This window comes from Meles meles, chromosome 10, assembly GCF_922984935.1.
Source record: "Meles meles chromosome 10, mMelMel3.1 paternal haplotype, whole genome shotgun sequence".
NCBI lineage: Eukaryota > Metazoa > Chordata > Mammalia > Carnivora > Mustelidae > Meles > Meles meles.
Window position 1 is genome coordinate 83,544,572 of NC_060075.1, and position 16,168 is coordinate 83,560,739.

Here is a 16,168-nt window from a genome sequence, read left to right on the forward strand (position 1 = left end):
AGAGTTAGCCCCCATTTTGCATCTTTGGAAATTTAGGTGTACATAGAAGGTACACCTGCATTGTTCAAAGTAAGTTTATTTGGTTTAAGTTAAATGTAAATAAATTACGTGATGTAATGCAATAGAGATACTAAAATGTGATGTGAATGTTTTAGCAGTTTACAACATCCTCAAATGTTAAGTGATTTCTGAGACCCTACTTGAGTATTCTTTAGTTGTATCACTAGGAAACTATAATAATGCAGATGTTGATCGGTTATCACATGGTCTAATACTAAATGATAATTTTTTTCTAACCCTCACAGAGAAAATTAGCTTCTAGAATTAGAACAGGCAAGCATATTATAATGTAAACTTATTAAATGTATTTTGATACACTGGCTATAGCAGATATTTTTCATGAGAACACACACCTTAGTTGAATAAATAAGTCAAATTTTTTAAAAAATGGCACATTTTTCTGCTTTCTGGTTTTTTGGTAAGCCTCAACCAAACCAAAACTGGTAATTTAGTACTTCTTACAGAGCTGCTAATTTCATAAAATTGTTGGCATTAAGATTTCTCTTTCAGCTTTGCCCCAGAACACGACTTTTCAATCAACTACCTAAATGTGTAATTCTGGCACTTGAACCAGCAGTACTGGATGCGAGCACGCATGTACCTCTGATACTGTAGATCCACATGCAGCAGCATGATATGGCAAGTGAGAATCTCCAGAGATTTTCCTCATAATGACCAAATCTAATTTTGGTTGGGATTGTTCTAAAACCTTGTTAAGCACAGAACAACTTGTTAGAACAAGTATAATAAGTTATCCTTCTGATGTGTTTTTGTTTGGTTGGTTGGTTGGTTGGGTTTTTGTTGTTGTTGTTGGTGGTGGTGTTTTGAGTAGTGTTGTTGGGGTCCACAGCCAGTGGCCAAGAAAGAATTCTTGAGACGTCTTTGGTGCAAAAATGTGGTTTTATTCAAACACAGGGACAGAACCTGTGAGCAGAAGGAGCTGCTGCCTCAGGATTGGGAGGGGCAACTGATTCTATACCTTAGGGTTGGAGGAAGGAAAACTAAGGGAAGTTCTAAAGGGCTTTCATATGCTAGGGGTGCCTGGGTGGCTCAGTGGATTAAAGCCTCTGCCTTCAGCTCAGGTCATGATCTCCGGGTCCTGGGATCAAGCCCTGCATCGGCTCTCTGCTCAGCGGGGAGCCTGCTTCCCCCTCTCTCTGCCTGCTTCTTTGCCTATTTGTGATCTCTGTCTGTCAAATAAATAAATAAAATCTTAAAAAAAAAAAAAGGACTTTCATATGCTAAAGAAGACTCCTTGGATCATGGAGGCCTTGCTATTGTCAGGCTAAGGTTGTTTCCCTCAAGCAAAGCATTAACCTTAAAATCTGCTGGGGGTTTCCTGGAGGAATGTTATAATCTTAAGTATTTGTCAAAGGGCTGTAGGTTATAAGGACATTTAATTTAATTTTTATCCGCATTTCAGTCTGCCTTTGTGTCCCAGATCACTTGGATGATTCTAGACTAAGAATTAGGGAATAGGCTTTGATTTCAAAGGATGTAGGTTTAAATCCTGTCCTCTATCTCTTGTCCTTGTTATGATCTCGAGCAAATTATATAGCATCTCTAAACCATAGTCGTAATTGTATCTACTTTTTGAACATATTTCAAAGATTAAATGAGATGATGTATGTAAAACCCTGAAGTTACTGCCTAGAAGTCAGTAAATATTCAGCAGGTACTTGTATCTACATAGTAGATATATATTTATTGAAATCAATCGTATATGTCTATGAATACAAATATACAAATATATATGTACACACATAAATATCCTTGAATTCCTATTATGAATCCTGATGCTATCCTATTCACTAGACATAAGCAATAAACAAAATACAAAAATGCCTCTCCTCTCACAGACTTAATATCCTTGTGGAAGGAAGCAGGCATATAATTATTTCAGTATTACCTTTGAATACGCTACATTAGAAAAAGCAGAACAAGAAAAAACCCTAACTCCAGGTGGTAGGGAAATCTGCTGGTCACGTAGGAGGCATTTCTTTAGTCTCAAAATGATAGATAAGAGTAAAAACACTGGTATATGAGAAGAGTAAATAACATGAAACAAAGAGTGGGAATAAAGAAAGATAATTTCAGGCCCTGGAGAGTAAAATTAGTTACATTCTCTGTAGAGTTTGTAGGAAAAGTTCACACGGGCTCTCTCCTTTGATCTTGAACAGCCTTGTCGGGTATATAAGGTATATCCACATTTTATAGAGGAATAAAAAGGATTACAAGAGGTAGGTTTGCTCAAATTGATCCCAATTACAAGTGTAAAACCAGAATGGATACAGTGGAAAGAGAGGACACTAAGCAGGTTGGTGGAAGCAGGTGTATGTTCTTTTTCAACAGTGAGGCAGGAACTGCCATTAAGGGCGCTGTTACCAGTAAGGCTTACCCACCCCTGTGAGCTCATTGCAAAAAGAGAACCCTCCGAGAGCTCAGTTACACAGTGTTCCGCCTGTGGGGGAACAGTGCAAACTGGTCGTATCCCTTCTAATGTAACTGCTATTAGGTGATCTCAGGAGCAGTGTCCTGAATTACTAGAGCAGCTCTACTTAGGTCTGCTTTGGAATATTTACATTCTCCTTTATCATTTTAGTAACAACTGGAACATAATTTCAATCTACAGCTTTACCTAATTATATCTCTGAAATTATTTTTTTACTGCTCATCTTACCTATGCTTATTTTTTTAATCAAGAAAGAGATGAACAAAAAAAGAAAAAAGAAAGAAAAGCCATCTTGGTTTATATTCCCTATTTGAAACCAAATGTATTTCAGCCTTCGAAAGTATTTGAATAGAAAAAGGTAATTTGTGCCTATGTATTAGGTAAAGTGGCTTGCAGAACCTTGGACCACACCTAGTGAAATACCTAGTGCTATTTCTGGAGTGAGACAGAAGTCTTCAAACCAAGTATAATAAATAAAAAACCATAAGTAGCCTTAAGTAAGTGCAGGTCAGGTTTTGGGACCAAATTAGTTCAAGTCAGGACAGATTTTACCACCAAAGGAACTTAAAAAACAAAAACAAAACAAAACAAATTAAAAAAAAAAAAAGATAATGGGTGTCCATTAAAAATAGAGTGTAATCTCTGTTATGCCCCCCAAAAATGGGTCCGTGATTAAAGGAGCGAGACTGATAAAAAGTGAAGGTCTAGCAAAGCTTTATTTTGTGCCAAGCATCAACAATCAAACTGACTGGCCAGGGCCGTGCCTCTTACAGAGAGGGCGATCTTTCTCTGTTTCACAGACTAGCTTTTAAGGGCAAAGGCCATGCGGTTGGGCCTGGCCACACACAGGTGACCAATGAAATTTTAACACGCAGAGAAAGCTGCACAATGATGCTAGGTGACCAATTAAATTACAATTTACCCTATAGTAGACTTTTGACCCAGCCTGTCACTTTGGTTAGAATTGGTGCCCAAAAGTCTCTCAAAGGGTGGGGCCCATACTGCTTGGTAGCTAGGGAGACAGTATGCAACCCCCCACTGATCGGATGTCTCCACCAGGCCTGACCCACCCTTGTATCTGGACTTTGTTACCTGGAGCTGGTTTCTGGGACTTGTTTTTAAGTAAGTCCCCTGGGGGAAGGGGAGCAGGGATAGTTTAAGGGTTAAACAACGTTATTGTTTTAACCTTGATGGAAGCCTTTGGCTAAATAGGTCCTTACAATCTCCTGCTGATATAAAGGAATTATGCTATAAATACTGATTATGTTTTCACTCTGTACGATATAACAAATGGCTGTGCTTGGCTTTTTGAGGGAGAGAGGGACATTTTATTTTACTGGCCCTTAATAGTCTAGGAAATATTGTTTGCTTGTTAGTAAAGATTTATTGGTTCACAGACCTGAAAAACAGTGGTAGGGTGGCTTTAGAAGAGGTTTGACTAGGGCTCTAGCTTCTTTCTTTGGAGTCTTGGGCTCTTTCTCCTTAGCAGGGAGCAGGAATCAGTTTTGTTCTTCTATCAACTATTGTTCTGTTAACATTCAAAAAGATATTTGCACCTCAATCAGGACAGCTAGAAAGAGGGTCATATCTGGTTCTCTTTGTTCTTCCTATAAACCTGAGTTTCCATTTTGCATTATTTCCATTTAGACTAAGATACGTTCTTCGGCATTTCTTCAAATGCAGGAGGTCTGTAGGAGACAACTTTTCCCAGATTTTATTTGTCTAGAGAATGGCTGATTTCATCTTCATTTTTAAAGAATATTTTCACTGGCTTTGGAATGCTGGGTTAACTCCTTTTTATTTTTATTTTTTTTCCCCCTTCGGCATTTAAGAGTCATCCCATTATCTTCTGGCCTCCATTATTTCTAATAAAATGTCATCAGTAATGATAGTCCTTGTTCCCATGACATAATGTCTATTTTCTGATGGGTTTTTTTTTCCCCTTAAGTTTTTTTTTCTATAGCTTTTGTTGTCAGCAGTTTAAATATAATGTGCCTGGGGTGGCTTTTTTGTCTCTCTTCAGTTTGGGTCTCACTGCATTCCTAGATGTGCAATATAATATTTTTCATCAAATTTGGAAAATTTTCAACCATTATTTCTTCTCATATGTTTTCTTCCCCAATCTCACCCTGTTCTCCTTTCAGAGCTCTATTTGCACATATATTAGCCTATTTGATAATATCACACATGCCTGAAAGATTCTGTTCACTTTCTTCAGTTATTTTTTGCAAGTGGGTAATTTCTATTGATCTGGCTTCAAGTCATGGACTCTCTTCTTTCAACCCTAGTCAGCTGCTATGTCTATCGAGTTGAAATTTTATTTTAGTTATTATACTATAGTTGTCAACTGTCCATTTAATTTTATATAATTTTTTTGCTGAGTTTTTCTATCTCTTAATTCATTAAGACCATGTCTTCCTTTCATTTCTGAATTTCTCTTCAATATTTTCAACATATTTATGTAGCTATAATAGCTGCTTTAAAGTTGTCATTTGCTAAGTTTAACATCTAGATCATGTGAACTCCCTTTTCTTCTTGATTATTAGCCACACATTTTCTCACAATCTCTTTCTCTCCGTGTATAATAATTTCTGTTGTTGTTGAGTACTAGATATTACAGATAATATCTTGGCTTTAGGTTCTGTTATCGTCCCCTGAAGAGTGTTCATTCTTGTTATAGCAGATAGTCAGTTATTGGCCAATCATGTATAATGTGTTTAGACTTGTTTTAGTTTTTGTTAAAAATCTTCTGTTCAAGGTAAGTTTAATTTAGCAGGACTCAAACTCCAAACCCCTCGTATGTCTTATCAGGTCTTGATTACAAGTTTTGTTAGGACAGCCCTAAAGTTAAGTCTTACTCTAAAATGTGGCGCTAACTCTTATACACTCAGGCTTTTCATGTCAGCTGTATGCCAGAAGTTTTAACAACGTGTGAACGAGATGTGTGTACTCTGGTTAAGGCCAGAACTCCCACTTCACCTAGGATTGCTCTTCCCTAAAACTGCTGAAACTATCATTTATTTATGATAAATGGGAGATATCCCATTCTCCCGATAGCAGCTGCAATTGGTTAAGCCCTGGGTGGTCCTGCTCTGCAAATAAATACCCCAGGAATCAGCAGCAGACTCACAGGAGAGTTCCACATGGACTTCTGGAACCCCTTTTCTGCACAGCTTTCTCTCTCTGATACCATTTGCCACAGAATTACTTTGCTTCTGTTGCCCCAAATTCTCACATCTGTGTCCTCATCTCAGTGGGACCACCATGCGCTACTTGTACAACAGCTCTTTACACCTCTTTTGGGAAATTGTTCCCAGGCAGAAAGTGGGGTGATCATGTAGATTATCTTGTGAGTTTTTCTTCTTTTAGTCATGTGCTATTATCCCTTACCTAGAAAGAATTACCTCATGTAATTTGTCAGTTTTATAGTTGTTTACTGCAGGAAGGCTATTCAGGTATTAGCTACCTCATCATGGCCAACTGCCACATTGCCCTCCAGAAAGATGTTTTGGAATGTGTTTTCCACCAAATGTTTGAAAGCAGCAATTTGTTTATATCCATGCCAACTCTAGGTTTTGTCATTATTTTAAGATTAAGTGGATATTTTTATAACTTCATATATATATATATACACTTTAAAAAATATATGTACTTTTTCATATATACATTGTTTATATACAAATCATATATATAATTATATAATTTTCAAAATGTCTGAAACTTTTTATTACAGTTTTGCTTGGGGAATCTCCCAGAGTATTTTAGTACATTCCAAATAAGTCATTGATTTTATATATTAGTAGAAAATATATTATTTTAGCTAAACTTAAGCAGAAAGAAAAATTTAAAATTAATAGGCATATAAAAAAACTAATTTTGTAGTTTTTTCTTTGACAAATACAGACTACTACCAAGACACAATACAGTTTACAAAGAATTGTATTGTTCATCTTCTGCAATACTCAAACATTTGAGGAGATACATATTTCTTCTGTAAAGTTTGTTTAAAATTAACTCTTCTAAGAATTTTAAGTCTGTGGTCTGACATGGGAACCAACACTCAAATTTTCTAGGAAACTCCCTAGGTGGTTTTGAGTGAGAAAGTTTGAATACCACATTTTGAGAAACTGTTTGTTCAATAGAACATGGTCTCTAAATGAACATGGATGGTAGGTCCTTGGGAGTGAAGTGAAATTAGTGGTATCAGCAAATAAACTTGAAATTCACTGAATTCTATATTCACAATGCAGAAAAGTATTTTAACAACTCTAAAAGGTTCTTCAGCAAACAGCAAAGTAACCTCTTTAACCTAGGTAAACCTAGTAGTATCCAAATTGACTTGACCCTACAAACTTTTTAACACCATCACACTTCAGGAGATCCTGAATAGATAGCACTTGTTGATACTGCCTTCCTAAGGGCCTACCCTCATATAGAGACACTGAGATGACTTTGATGGACAAATGGGGCTTTAACTGCCCTAAGGGGTGCTGCCGAATGTTGTCAACATCAGCGCACTTAAATTATCTATTTAGTGTGAAAAGTTCTGCTAAGTGTGAGAAACTGTGGTGACCTACTTTAGAAAAGTTTCTTTTGTTGTTGTTGTTAAAAGGAGAACATTCATAAATAGAATTGCTGCCTTTTAAAAGTACATTTGGTAAACTATTAATAAAGATTATAAATTTATGAAATTCTCAAATTTCTAAAAAAAAATACTTTTAAGAGAATGTAGCTCATATGTGCAGTTTGATAAACTAACAGGAAAAAAATCTATTTTGAATACATATTTTAACTAACATGAAACAAGGCAGCCAACTGGTAAGATCTACTTTTAGAAACTTATCATGTAGGATGTCCAGCTATCCGTCCCTTGTTTATCTATAAAGCTTTCGTTTGTCACACAGAGTTATTGCAGGGGTTTTTTGGTTTTGGGTTTGTTTGTGGTTTTTTTTTCAGTTTTAATTATGTTTCTTTCCTTTAATAAATTGGCTCAGAAAATCAAGATGAAGGAAGAATTGTCATTTAATAAATACATTGATTTTATCCTTTATAATACTAATTTTATGAATAAATACTACTACTGATTTTCCTGCAATAATTTGCCTTGGAAGTCAGACTTAGTGCCGCTTAGGTTGACATGAAGACAGAGGAGAAAGAAGAATGTGTTGAGTGTATGACTTCATGATTTGTATGTTTGTCTTGACTAACTTGAATAAGGCTGCTCCTTAGATGGTAGAAATTCCCGTTAATCACCAAAACCTAGAATCAGGTTGACTACGTAATTTGCAGAGCCTGGTACAAACTGAAAATGCTTAAAGTTATTATGAACTTCTAGGAGGTAACCACAGAACATGAAACCAAGCATGGACCTCTGACTATAGGAACTTGTGTGATTACACAGGTCTTACACCACAAAGCCAACCCTGACTAGAAAATCTTTATAGATTAGCAGTGGGGAAAGGGCTCTGACAGGACATCTAATTAAGGAGGCAGTGTTCCCCCAAGTCTTCAGGTGACTGGTGAAGCAGACAGTTTGGTACAGCAACTTCCAGTGAAACACCCTAAGGATTGTAGTTTAAGTGAGACTCAGCTGATAGATAACACAAATGACTATTCCAATGAACTGCTGGGTGATGAGTTGTTTGATCACCTGTTTGAGGCAGCTGACATTTACTTGCCATAAATTCAAATCATTCTTTTGTCTGGAGATAGTGGAAAGGTTTAAGGATAGTATTGCTATGATTCCTTGTATTAGAAAAAAAAATCCTAGGTGGTCTAAAATGTATAAGGCAGGAAAGAAGCTTTCTGGGGAATTTTCTTTAAAGATTCAATGAAACAAAAGAAAATAAAAGTGATGAATGTGGGTTGGTGGGTCTACTGTGTTATCTTTGTATATAGGTTTATATCATGCAAATCACTAATAAGACTTGTCCTGCTTGGTTCATGTCACAATGCTTCAATATACTCAAGATACGACGATTTTCTATATCTCATAGATGAGAAAATTGGAGTTCAGAAAAAAAGATGATTCCAATAATGTCAAAATTTTTGTAGGTGGTTAAGCTATTAAAAAAACAAACAAACAAACTTGTATTTATTGAAGGTATACTATGTACCAGACATTATGCTAAGCAATTTCCACATATTATTCACTTAGTTTTTATTTGTCAGAACTCTTTCAACTGAAAGTGAGCATACACTCTTCTTAATCTAGTTTAAAAAAAATAATGTTCCGTGTGTATGTTCAACTGGAAAATGCAGGAGATAGCCTCAGACATAGCTGAATTTGTGCAAAAATGATGTTGACAAATGAGAATTTATCTCACTGTCTATCAGCTCTGCTTTCCTCTGTATTATTTATTCTCAAAGGGAGTCTCTGCCTGTGGTGGGAAGGATGCACCTCCAGATTCACACATCTTTAATCACCTTGATCTCAGAAAGAAAATGACTCCCAAATACCTAATTCCCAGGGAAGCCTGGGCCCTGACTTGTTTCTGGACCCATTCCTGCATGAATCACCAGGGCAAAGGGATACACTTATTGGACAGGCCTAAGTCATGGCATCTCCCTGGAGCTGGAAGAGAGAGACACACACCATTCCTTAAGTGCATAATGTCTCAGGGTGTTGTGACCCAAAGAAAGGGGCATGATTCTGGGTAAGCCTTAGGAACAGATATCCATTATAATAGGGTAATTATTATGTATATTTACACACAAGCAAACTGAGGCTTGGGGGAGAAAGAAGGATACTCTGCTTCACTGTAAATATATTGTAGGGATGGAGCTTATCCCAAGGAGACAAATGCAATACCCCAAATTCTACAAAACAATAAAAAGGATTTATGTTTTGAGTACGTTCAAGGAATGCCAGTCTCACTACTGTCAGAAAGAAGACATTTGGTAACTACATTATCATCTTCAAACTAAAAAGTACAGAGATTACTTTATGTAGACATAAGTAATTAGGAGTTTTATGGACATTCTGGAATGTGTATCTTTCAATGACTAACACTTTTTTTTTTTTAAGATTTTATTTATTTATTTGATAGAGATCACAAGTAGTCAGAGAGGCAGGCAGGGAGAGGAGGAAGCAGGCTTCCTGCCGAGCAGAGGGCCTGATGCGGGGCTGGATTCCAGGACCCGGAGACCATGACCTGAGCCGGAGACCATGACCTGAGCCGAAGGCAGAGGCTTTAACCCACTGAGCCACCCAGGCACCCCAATGACTAACATTTTAATGGGAAAACACTACTCAAAAAACCATAAATGTTAGACTGTCAACTATTGAGAGCTGTGCCTATTTATTTTTGCATCCATACTAGATATGCCTGACACACTGAAGGCACTCAGTAATTCCTTGTTGAATCAGTGAGTGAAAATGGGTGGGAGACAATCCAAGTCAACTTAATTACTTAGTAGTGAATGATACAACCCAGGGATCCCTCAGAAGTATTTTCTATATGGGGAACTGAAGGATTTGTATGTCTTGAAAACAAAGCTATACATGTCTACCATGACTGCATTTTGAGAATAACTATCCCATTAGCATGGGCCTGCTTAGGAAGCAGCGGCAAACCGTATATTGGCTCTGTCAACCAATTGAAATGACACTTACCGACTGGTGACTGACTGATCTCCAAGTACTACTTTATGCTGTGCCTTAGTCATGATTAGATTGGACCAGATTAAACCTATGTCTTAAGAGTCTGAACTGGAGTTTGTGGGAGTCAGGCAGTTTATAACAAAAGCAGAAATATAAAGACATTCAGAGTAGAGCCTTGTAAATGGTGTACACTAGAGTTAGCATATTTGTTTCTGTGGCCCCCAGGAGTAGAGATCCTACCAATCACCTAAGTTTTTGATCTATTACTAGATCTACATTTTTTCACTAAGCTTTTAATTTTAACCCCAGCATAGTTAACATACAGGGTTATATTAGTCCCAGATGTACAATATAGTATACTATTCAGTAATTCCATGCATTACTCAAAGTAGTGCTCATCATGATAAGTATGCTCTTTAATTCCCATCCCCTCTTTCAACCATCCCTGTACCCACCTCCCCTCCGGTAACCATCAGTTTGTTGTCTATAATTAAGAGTTTGTTTTTTTGGTTTGCCTCTCTCTTTTTTTTCCCCCTTTGCTCGTTTGTTTTGTTTATTAAATACCCCATATGAGTGAAATCATATGTTACTTGTCTTTGACTGACTTGTTTTGCTTAGCGTTATACTCTCTAGCTCCATCTACGTGGTCGCACATGGCAAACTTTCATTCCCTTTTATGGCTGAATAATATTCCATTGTATATACACACCACCTCATCTTTATCCATTCATCAGTGGATAGACACTTGGGCTGCTTCCATAATTTGGCTATTATAAATAATGCTGTAATAAACACAGGGGTACATGTATCTCTTTGAATTAGTGTTTTTGTATTTTTTGGATAAATGCCCAGTAGTGTGATTGCTGGATCATAGGGTGGTTTTATTTTTAACTTTTTGGGAAACCTCCCTGCTATTTTCCACAGTGACTGCACCAGTTTACATTCCCGCCAGCTGCACGAGGGTTTGTTTTTTTCCACGTGCTTGCCAACACTTGTTTCTTGTGTTTTTGATTTTAGCCATTCTGACATGTATGAGGTCAACTACCTAGAACTATTGCTGTGCCTTTTAAATAGTCCAGTTTCAGTGAGGTCTGTCATTTGGTAAAATAACAGCATAACCATCTACAATTCTGTTCACATTTTAAATAGGATAATGCCAAACTGCACAGTGTCCAGAGACAGGCAGGCAAAAAGGTTTGGCTTTGAATTTTAATAAATATACTTGAAGAGAGTGCTGATGCTTAGGCCAGAGGAAGAGATTATAAAGATAAATATAGAAGGATGTAAAAAGAAGATTGAGTATCTTCTTTATAGCTATAGAAAAAAGACCAATCAATAAAAGCAACAGAGAGGTAGATTTAACTGAAGAAGACATTTTTCAACCTTTTGCTAACTGTGAAAGATGAACTTGGACAATAAAATTGTAGTGATATTATAAATGAGATTTTGTTCAATAGAGATTCTTCAATATAAAGAATATGTTATCCAGTTTTATAAACAATTTTCTTTTTTTTTTTTTTTTTAGGAAACTAGTCTAATTATTAGAGGTGGACTTAGCACAAAATTGAGAATTCCTCATTTGCAGTCATTTGGGGAAGACACAACTCTGTTTTTGTATTTATGAATTATTTTCCCTAAAGAAGGCTTCCCAAATTACATAAATTCAAGGTCTCATAAAACCTAAATTACCCATTGTTAAAACTGATGACTAACAATGCCACAAAGATTTAAAACTATTATATTCATATTTGAATCCACACATTTGAATGACTATTCTAATTTATTCATATAAAAACTTTAATATGTGGAATTCTAAAAAGAACAAATATATTCATTTGTAATGCACTGATGAAAACTGAACTAGCATAATGAAGAACTCTGCAGAAATACTAGCTCATAAAGTACCAGTCCATGCCTACACGTGGAAAAGTAAAGGGATTAAAATGGGTAACTATTTTCTTGAAAGTCAGAATTAAATAATCATTTTTGTGATAGAACGAGGCACATAGTAGGTATTCAATAATTATGTATTTTTCTCTGGGGATCTTGCATTTCTATGATTTTATTTAAACTTGATTTTCAACTAGAAATGTTACCAATACTTAAAGTTACTTATATTTTTGCAAGAGTCTCAGATAAATTGACATTCAGTTTTACTTGGACCAAGAATATATTTTTAACTTTAAGGGTCATGAAATAAAAGGGAATCTACTCTTCATTACCAGCAAAACAAAAAATAACTCGAATAGGAAGACACAGCAGTATATAAAAGTGGTGTTTTTGCTTTTATTGCAAATGAGTCAAAAGAAATATTTCATTATCTTTTTATTAGCCCATTTTTATAGCTGCATTTGGGGTAATATTTTATAAATGGCATGCATAAAGTATGTTTGTTGTGGCTTCTTTCAAAAGAAATGATGATTTGTGTAAAATATTGCTCACATAGTTAAGTTAAAACCTTAGGTTAAAAACAGGAGCCAGTTATCTCATTTGAGAATACTTAATTTTTCTCAAAGCTGATAGTTTTATCTTTAGGAATCCCTGTAGTCAAGATTCCCTTTCTTGCAGTTTTATTTGGGTCTATGGTTATATAGAGTTTCTGCTCAGTCTTTGCTCAAGAAAGAGGGTTACTGCTGTCACAGAGAATGACAGTGATCCTTACAAACTGCAGCACGGAACCATAAAACTCTGTTGTGACCTCTTAAAAAGAAGAAAAAGAGTATAATGTTTATGACCTAAAATAAGGATGATTTTACACCCTCATTCTTTACACACACTCTCTCTCTTACATACGCATGCACTCACACATATGCATGCACTCACACACACATACACAATACTACACAAATCCTGCCTTAGCTATTATAATTTCAAAGCTTTCATTTTAGGGATTTTGGTGTATTTTATTCCCTCAGACGTTTCCAAGGTTCTGATGATGAATTGTTAATAGAAATTGGGGGACACCTGCAACCACATTCATCCATTTTAATCGTGACATGTCTCTGCACAAGATCCCCAAATGTGTTTTCCCTTCAAATTTATACATGCATTACTTATCTTCCAAGAAAAATAGTACAAATTGTTACCAGAGCTGATTCTAAGGAAGCTGATCAGTGAAACAGAGAAATTTCAAAACATTTTAATTATATCTAGAGCTTTCAAAGCTTTGAGATTTTTATTTATCTTTGAATATGGCATAAGAAATGAATTTTAAATTACAGAATATAGTTTGAAATTTCTAAGATCAGGCACACATAATTTGTATCCTTACAGGGTTCAGGGGTCGTTCTGGCAAAATCCCTATATCTTGTTCTTCTGTACCTTTCATTATTATGTAGTGGGTTTTAATTTTTTTAGCTGGTAACATTTTAAAGTAGAGTTTGTTTTTTATATTAAGAATTATTTTGAGGGACACCTGACTTGCTCAGTCAGTAGAGCATCTGACTCTTGATCTTGGGGTTGTGAGTTTGAGCCCCACGTTGGGTATAGAGGTTACTTTTTTTTAAAAAAGTAATTATTTTGAATCTTTCAATTAGGCTCGTAAGATAGAAAATGTAAGTGTGAAATAGGTTTTTTGTTTTTTGTTTTTTTGGGTTTTTTTTAGAGCGATTGAGAGGGGTAGGGGGTAGGGGCAGGGGGAAAGGATGAGAGACTCCTAAGAAGTCTCAATGACCAGCATAGAACCTGAGTGGGGCTCCATCTCAGGACCATGAGATCATGACCTGAGCAGAAATCAAGCGTCTATTGCTTAACTGACTGAACCACCCAGGGTCCCCTCAAATGGGATCTTTTATGTCAGAGATACTTCTGCTTGTGGAATACAGGCCAGTTTCAGATGTGGGATTTGGAAATTATGGTGTTTATCACAAAATGGCTCCTAGTTGTAAATTTAGCCTTGTAAGACTCAGTTCAAATGAACTCTTTCTGGGGGTGGGGGGAGAATTGCAAGCAGGTTCCATGTCCATGGTGGAGAGCTGACTGGGGCTTCATCTCAGGACCCCAAGATCATGACCTGAGTGGAAATCAAGAGTCCATTGCTTAACTGACTGAGCCACCCAGGCGCCCCTCAAATGAACTCTCATTGACGTTTCTCTACAGAATTTAAAAATGTTCCAATATCTGTTGATGATAATTCATCTTTCCAAATTATATACCTATAGTTGCACGCTCGTAGTTAAAAATAATGACTTGATAGTTAAGCTAGAACTCATTAATTATTGTACTAGAAACATATTTTGGTGAGGAAATATATTCTTACTTTATCAAATAATTTACAAATTTGCTTTAACCCCACATCGCTGAATCTCAGCTAGTTTCCTTTAAACCTAAAGTGTATGTGATTGGTTAGTGTGGCAAAATTTTATGCTTAGAAGTAGAAAATTATATGTGATATATGAAACTATCTTAACTAAAAATATTGACATAAGTAACATTTTCTGCATGTATTACATTTATTGGGCATGCCTATTTTTTGCAGTCTCATTGGAACTATTAGTAAATTTTTTATTTGCTTAAGATTATTTGGACCATCTAATTTCATATTTTCCCCTGATTTTTAAGAATATCCAAAAAACATTTCCAGAATGTGTGTTTGTGTGAAAATAGAATTATTCTATGAATAGGTGTCCACATCTGATAATGAGACCACGGTTAGGTTTCTGCTCTGAAAATTATTTTGAATTGTGAGTAAAACATTTTTAACTCTGTCTGAAATATCTCACAACTACAGATTGAGTGTAAATTTCTAGGACTATTGTTCATAATATGGTTATCATAATAACTCATCTGTAATAATCTTTTTTCTCAGATAAATCATTATGTGTCAAGGTTAACAAAACATGGGAGTGTCACTTTTAAAGTTTATAAAGTCATATAAGAGATTTAAGTACTATTCTTAAAGGCCAAACTTAAAATTATGTATTAATATTTGAAAAATACACACTTGGTTCAGAAATAGAACTTTTGACTTAATAAGGCATTTGGGCATTCTCTTCTTCTCTCATAGCTGTGACTATACCAAATATGTACAGAATATCAGATGTTCATATTGGTTCATTTTGAATTATGTATAATATCCATTTACACAAATGAGATTTGTTTGGATGGCTCAATATATTCAGCCTCTTTTTGATGGCTCAGTAATTACATAAATAATATTCTAAATGCTAAGTCAGTGGTCTTATGTTTAAATGTCTTTCTTTCCTGCATCTCATTGGTTTGTTTTGTTTTGTTTTCCTTTGGTTTAGATCGAGGCACTGTGCAGAAGGTGGTGGTTCTTCCCGCTAACAGCTCTGCCAGGGGTGAGCTCATTCTGGAGGAGCTGGAAGTCTTTAAGGTTCGAGCATCTCTTCTGTTAATCTCAGTACATGCATGATGGATGGAATTCTTTCATCTTAGGGCCACTTGGGAGGAAAAAAAATTTGATAAAGGATCAAATAAATATCATAAGTTTTTGAGGGTAGGAAACACCAGATAAACTGAGAAATATAGAACAAATATTTTTCTGAAGTTGGTTTTTTGGTTTGGGTTTTGTTTTTTTTTTTGCATTTCAAGTTATCTTAACATTAAAAGATTCACTTTTTCAACTATTATCACAACTCAAAGAATTTTGGTCATCGTTATTTTTATAAATGAGTTCTTGTGGTCAAGGTCGAAAAGATTTGCCAGCAAAGGGCTTTTATCATTTGCTTCACAAGCCACTGAAATCCAAGTGCCTCACATTATTGATTGTTAGATAAACTTTCTCATATTTTTTTTTATCCAGGAATTTTAAGAAAAACTGCTTTGTTTCCTCTTATTTTATGGCTTTCAACTCAAATGACATTCAAGTTACATAAAACAAATGTTGTCTCTTTACCGCTCAAAGCTTCATGTTCTGCTGAACTTGAGATTTCATTATTACTCTCTTTGTTCTTAAATTCGGGCTTAACAAAAAGAAGAAGAAAGAAAAACAATACACGACATCAACAAAAAGGCACACAATGGGAAGTTCAGTCCTGTAAGGCATCACCTGCTCAGGGCAGAGTGCTTATTTTTTCTGGATCTGTGACTTG

At 35.7% G+C, this 16,168-nt stretch overlaps 1 protein-coding gene across 1 annotated transcript in view; it reads left to right on the plus strand.

Annotated features, from left to right (window-relative positions):
* The window catches only part of SEMA3C (semaphorin 3C), a 174,015-nt gene that overhangs the window by 134,107 nt on the left and 23,740 nt on the right, over window positions 1-16,168 (plus strand). Inside the window, exon 13 of the mRNA XM_046021382.1 lies at window positions 15,362-15,450. Coding sequence (XP_045877338.1) covers window positions 15,362-15,450 — 89 coding nt within the window. The remainder of the gene's footprint in view (window positions 1-15,361; window positions 15,451-16,168) is intronic.